The sequence below is a fragment of the Monodelphis domestica genome, chromosome 2 (genome assembly GCF_027887165.1).
Source record: "Monodelphis domestica isolate mMonDom1 chromosome 2, mMonDom1.pri, whole genome shotgun sequence".
In the NCBI taxonomy this organism is placed as follows: domain Eukaryota; kingdom Metazoa; phylum Chordata; class Mammalia; order Didelphimorphia; family Didelphidae; genus Monodelphis; species Monodelphis domestica.
Window position 1 is genome coordinate 541,354,821 of NC_077228.1, and position 6,269 is coordinate 541,361,089.

Here is a 6,269-nt window from a genome sequence, read left to right on the forward strand (position 1 = left end):
TCTAATTCTAGCTTTTAAAGAAATTATTTTCTTCAGTGAGATTTTGTTCCTCTTTTTCCATATGACTAATTCTGCTTTTTAAGGAATTTTTGTGCCTCTTTTTACTAAGGAGCTAGTTCCCTTTTCTTTTTTTTTTTTGCATTATTCTCATTTGTTTCCCCAGTTTTTTCCTCTGTCATCCTTATCTTTCTTTAACTCTTCCAGGAATTCTTGTTGAGCTTGGGTCGAGTTAGTATTCTTCTTTGAGGCTTTGCTTATAGCTTTTTGCAACTTGTTGTCTTCTTTTGAGTTTCTGCTGTGGTCTTTCTTGCCACAATAGTTGTTTTTTTATGGCTAAGTTCTTTCTGTCATCGTTGTTGTTGTTGTTGCTATGTGCTTGTTTCTCTAGGCTATTTCTTGACTTTTAACTTTAGGTTCAAGTCAGTCTCTGCTCACCTTGGGGGTGCAGAAGCTCTGCCCCAAGCTCCATGTTTCTTGGTACTGCAAGTTTTCAGTATTTCCAAAGTGGTGTGATCTGGAGAAAGGTGTAGCTGTTGCTCTCCCCATCTGTGCTCTGGTCTTTACTCAGGAATGGTGCCTATCTCACTTTAGACATCAGCATTAGTGCTCCTCTTTTCTCTGGAACTTTGACTAGGTCCCCTTCTTCCCTGCAGCCACCAATGCCGATGATCCCCTCTCCACCTTGGAATTGTGTCCCAGAACTTTGTATGGGTTGCCAGTCACCATCAGCAATACCCAGTGCCCACAACAGATTCCTTGTAATTTCTTCCTGATCAATTGTCTAATCTCTTTGCTGTATCAGGCTTGAGAGCCCCTCAAAGTGCTACTGCTGCTCTTGAAGCTGCTTCCAGTGCCCACTGCTGGGGTTCCTGCTCTGCTCTGGGCCCGCACCCACCTTGTGTTCTAGAACTCTCTGGGAAATCTCCCAAGTTGTCTCAGCCTGGGGAACATGGAGGGGAAGGTTGGCAGATGTCAGCTGGGGCGCTGCCTGCCCATCCTCTGCCATCTTAGCTCCTGTGGTTTAAACCTTGAGAGATTGAGCCTCCCGAGGGGGCTTGCTTTAAGGAGAGCAGGAGCCTGTGCACTGGGCATTCCTCTGCCTCTTGTACCCAGCGTAAGGCATCCTCTCTGCTGGCAGCGAGCATCTTCTGAGGGCCCAGATCTCCTCTCAACCATAGGTCTGGCAGATTTGCTCTTGGCACATTTGTCAAGAGCTCCGAAATGATCTTACATGAGAAAAGCCTTATCAGAGGACCACGTTTTGTCCTCCCAAATGAAAAGCTTTTTTATAGTTCTCCAGCAATTAGTGCAGGGAGACCTTGTGGGCTCGGAACCTTCTGGTTGTTGAAAAATCGCATTATTTCCAGGGAAACGAATGGGGGAACCCGACTACCCCTATCGGATCTTCTCTTCATGGGGGACTGCTTTTCGGGCATCTCCAGCTGAACTCAGCCCTCTCGATGCTGGCTCGCCAAAGGAGAGACCAGAAGGAGGATCGTGCTCTTCCTTTCCCTGTGGCTGCACAATCTTTTCCCTTTGAGCCTGGCCTTGCTGGCTCTCTCTCCTCTCACACTGGTGCACTGAATTCCGTGAACCTGTGTCGATTTTCTCTTTATTCCTATTCAGCTTGGCCTTATTACATTTTTGCTTGTCATTTTAATGGTCTCAGATCTCTTGGCATCCTGACCCTGCCCTCCTAATGGCTGCTCCCATTTACATGGCACTTTAAGGCTGGCAAAGAGCCTTCGTTGCATCATCTCCTTCAGCCCTCAACAACAACTCCGGGAGGTAAACACTCTTATTATCACCATTTTATCAGAGCTGAAAAGGACTCTCAGAGAGGCTGAGTGACCTGCTCAGAGACCCATAGCCATAGAAATGATCAGAGGCAGGATTTGAACCCAGGTCTTCCTGATTCCGAGGTCAATGGTTTATTCAGTCTTGCTTGTCAAACCATCCTTTCCAGCTTTGTTATTTGAATATTTAATAAACCTGCTCCCGTGTCCTCATTCAAGTCATTGATAAAAGTATTGAATAGGGCAGGACCAGGGACAACCCCCGGGACCCAATATTGATAACGGGCATTTGCAGAGCATTTTAAGGCTTGCAGAGTGCTTTTATAATATCTCAGTTTCTTTTTTTTTTTAATCTTCACCTTCCACCTTAGAATTAATACTATGTAATAGTTCCAAGGCAAAAGAGCAGTAAGGGCTAGGCAATGGGGGTTCAGTGACTTGCCCAGAGTTGAATAGCTAGAAAGTATCCGATGCCAAATTTGAACCCAAAACTTCCCATCTCTAGGCTGGCTCTTAATCCATTGAACCACCCAACTGCCCTTCAGTTTCTTAATATTTATAACTCTGGGACATAGATGCTATTATGTCTGTTTTATAGAGGAGGAAACTGAGGCAGAGGTTAAGTGACTGGCCCAGGGTCACTCAGCTGGTCAGTGCCCGAGGCCCGATTTGAACTCTGATTTCCTGACTCCAGGCCCAGCACTCTGGACACGAAGGCGCCGCCTGGCCGCACTTCTCTAGAGACTTCCCGCCATGTTGACATTGAGTCATCGTTCATGATTCATCTAAATCTGGTCATTCGATGACCATTCACCGATCTGTGTGCACCCTGTTCCATCGTCCTGCCCCCCAGCAGAGCACCAGAGACTCGGCTTTATCGCTGACCTTCCCTTGACCCTCCAGCCCAGTGACCCTGCCCCAAAGGGAAAGGACGTCAGTGGACAAGGGAAGCTCTCCATGAAGGTGTCCCGGCTCTCGGGGCTCGCCATCTTTCCCAGCGCCGCTCCTAAGAAGTCCTAAGAAGTGGAGTCTCGGTCCTTCGTCTTGGCCCATCTCAAGAGGCTCCTGCTGAATAGCGGGTGGTGGAGCCGTTCTCTGGTCTTCCTCCTCGAGCCTCTCTGTGTTCCTGGGATCCCGAGAGCGAGCCACCTCCGTGCCGCTTCCTCCTGGCATTCGGCCACACGGCGCGCTTCTCCTCACCTCTGCCCTCGCGGGTTGGCGGGATTGGGGCCCTCTTTTCCCAGCCCAAACACTGTTCTCCCTTCTGGAGGCGCGCAAACCGGGGTAAAGGGCTGGTTGTCGCGCCCCTTCCGCAGCCTCCGTTGGCCCTGCCCTGTTCACTCGGAGCGTCCGTCCTCTCTCTCCTCGATCTCCTTTTCCCCCTTTTTGTCCGGGCAGCCATCGGCCGTTACCCGAGTGGGCTCCCCTCGCCTGGCCTCCTCACAGAATCCCTGGGGGCCTTCTTCATCCGTCGCCCCCCTTTCCTGGCCCAGGGCCGGCACCGAATCGACTGAACCAAGCAGGTCGTGGCCTCCTGGTGCCATCCCGGGACACCGGCTGGGGGCCAGCCTTGGTGTGGCTGCCGTGGCCGGTTGTCAGCCCGGCCCCTTCCAGAGGGGGACTTGAGGATCAGGCCGGACAGGGTCTGGGCGGCCTCGCTGGCTCCCCGACTTCCCTTCTGCCCCCGGAATGGGCAGCGCTCTCTGGGCCACTAGGGCCCCTGGGGCTCCGGGGAGCAGCCTCTTCCTCCATGGGGCGCCTTTGACTCCCCAATGCCTCGGCTCTCTTCAGGCCTGCTTGTGTCGGGGGGCCAGGAGAGGAGGCGGCAGCCTGGGAGCTCCTGGACCCAGGAGGGACTCTGGAAGGAGGGGACTCAAGGCAAACTGGAAGGGACCCAGAGATGGGAAGACGGAGCTGAGACGGCTTCCCCGGCCCCGGGGACGGCCGGGGAGGGCCACACGGGAGCGGCTTCCCAGGGCCGGCAGGACGAGGAGCCTGGAGGGGGCCACAGGCCAGGCCGGGAGGGCTTGGTCTGGAGGAATGAGACGGGGCTGGAATTGGGGGGGCCTGGGCTGGCCTGAGCCCTGGGGGCTCCGTCGGAGCCCGAGTGTCCTGGGCAGGGCCCAGAGGAGAGAAGCTCTCCGGGGGGAGGGGCTGCCTCCCTGCCTCTGGCCTCTGCCCATCCCCCCCCCCTGCAAGCGCAGGGCTGGCCCGTTCCTGGCCGAGTCTGGCTTGGCACGTGTTCCTGGAGAGGAGCAGCTCGCTTGGGCCCGAGATGCCCCCCGGCCGTCCCCCTGGCCAAGCGTCGCTGCCTGGCCTCTGCCCGTGTCTGGATGGCTCCGAGGAGCCCCGGGGAGGCCCCACGAGCCGAAGGGGCCAGCTGGGGAGAGCGAGAGGCCGGCCGATCCCCCCTTGGCCGGTCAGCTCAGGCCGGCTTCACACGGGGCCTCGTGGTCACCGCTGAAGTCCCCGAAGCCCGAGCACTAGCGAGCCCCCCCAGAGGAGAGGGGCCCCGCGGGGCGCCAGCTGCCTTGGAGGGCCCCAGGGCCCTCCCGGCGTGCTGAGGGACGTGGCCGGAGCGCCTCGAGCCCTGAAGGCCGGAGGCCCCCACGTGGGGGCTGTGCGCCCCCCTTGGTGGGAGGAGGCCAGCCTGGAGAATGTGGAGGGATCCGATCCGGGCCCGGAATGCAGCCCGAGTCAGAGTCCCCTGAGACGGGGCTGGGAGGGGTCAGAGCGGAGCCGGGGTTCAAGAGGCCGAGAGCAGGGCCTTGCGAGGCTCCTCGGCCCCTCTCTTCTCGGGGCTCCGGCTTGGGCTTCCTCACGAGGCTCTTTTCCTGCTTCTCCTCCCTTCGCTGTGCATCGGTTCGCACGGTCTTCCCGGACTCCCCGGAGGACTTCCCAGCGTCCTCCTCGTGTCCTGGGGGCGGTTCCCGGCACTCCTCCCATCGCGCCCCCCACGGCCCCCTCCCTTTGAGTTCTTCGTTCCTTAGGAAAGGGCGGTGAGCAGTGGCTGCAGCCTGGGCCTGCCCAGATTTCAGCTGACTCCGGCGGCCTTCCAGAAGGGTCAGGCGGCTCCGCGTCTTCCTGCCCCGGACCTCGGGGGTACGGGGGGGCACTGTGGGCCAGAAGGCCTCGGGCCCAAGGACGGAGGCCGAGTCATGCCCTCCTTATTGGGCAGCGCGCTAGGGATGCTGGGAAAGGCGGGACCAGGAGGGTGTTCCTGGCAGCTACCGGCAGCCCCTCCTCCCGCCCAGGCTGCCTCCAGGCACCAGGGTTGGCATTCTTAGCAAGGAGAAACGGCCCCTGGGCTCGTGCTGGGAGCTCCGCCAGCGGGCTGCTGGGGGCCAGAGGGCCACCTCAGGCTGCTCGGTCAAGAGGAGGGGGGAAGAAGGGCGGCGTGGTCGAGGGACGGTGGATGCCTCACGGGACAACGTTGTCGTTGGCATTTGTTCAGGGGTTACACACACGCCCGCCTTCTGCCCTCCCCAAAGGGCTGGGGCAGAATGGCTCTGGGCCCTGCTCTCTCCTGCACCATTTCGTCCTCCAGGAGCGTGCGCTGGAGCCAGTTCAAATGGACTAGTTAAATTTTCAGTGAGAGCTGATTGTTAAAACATTTACCTTCTGCCCCGATGATATCTTCCATCCCTGCTTCTGTGGAGCCTGGCTGCAAAGCTATGTGTCTTCCCTTGGCTCAGAGCCTTTGCAAAGGAGCCACACGCTGCTCTATCTCAGTGATGGTGATCCTTTTAGACACTGTGTGCCATGCCCCATCCCACCCCAGCCCGAGTGCTGTGCCCTGCTACCCCCAGAGACCTGGGAGGAAGGGAGGGAGTGGCCTGGCGCTCTGCTCAGGGGTAGTGAGCGAGTGCTGGGCAGAGGAGTGGGGAGGCACAGTGGAGAGAGGGAAGGGAGCAGCCCCGCTGGAGCCCCTCTGCCTTGCTAGTAACTCTCTCTGGTGGGCAATGATGCTCGTGCCACAGAGAAGTTGCTGTACCATAGGTTTGCCATCATGGTTCTAGCTCTGTGGGTTGAGCCAGACTTAAGCTTGACACAAACTGGACTCAAGGTTCAAGTGTCACTTTAATCATAGACAGTGTTCTGAGAAATGAGCTGCCCAAGGTGGCCGGCCCTTCATTTAGGAGAGAAGGTTATACTTATTGTATGAGAGCATTTCCTTAAGTTGGCACAAAGTGAATCCCACATTATAATCAAGCAAACTAGGAAAGAGGGAGCCACAGCAAGAATAAGTGTCTACTGAAAAAATGAGAGAACATCCAGAAGGTTCTTGGAAAACCTCAAAAGACTCAAAAAATCCTAGACGTCCCCCTCCTCCTCCCCCCCTCTCTTCCTGCTCCTCCTCCTTCATCTCTTTCTTTTTCTCCTCCTCCTCATCTTCTTCCTCCTCCATGGTAGTAAGTCTTCAATGGTTAACTGGCTTCATTTCTGATTGCAGTTACCCCAGATTGAGTTTCT

At 56.5% G+C, this 6,269-nt stretch overlaps 1 protein-coding gene across 1 annotated transcript in view; it reads right to left on the minus strand.

Moving 5' to 3' along the window:
• Positions 1-4,279: 4,279 nt before the first annotated feature.
• LOC130456974 (basic salivary proline-rich protein 2-like) overlaps positions 4,280-6,269 on the minus strand; it is an 18,832-nt gene continuing 16,842 nt past the window's right edge. Inside the window, exons 2-3 of the mRNA XM_056814792.1 lie at positions 5,028-5,133; positions 4,280-4,891 (exon numbers count right to left, since the gene is read on the minus strand). Of these exons, the coding sequence (XP_056670770.1) occupies positions 4,280-4,891; positions 5,028-5,133 (718 nt within the window). The remainder of the gene's footprint in view (positions 4,892-5,027; positions 5,134-6,269) is intronic.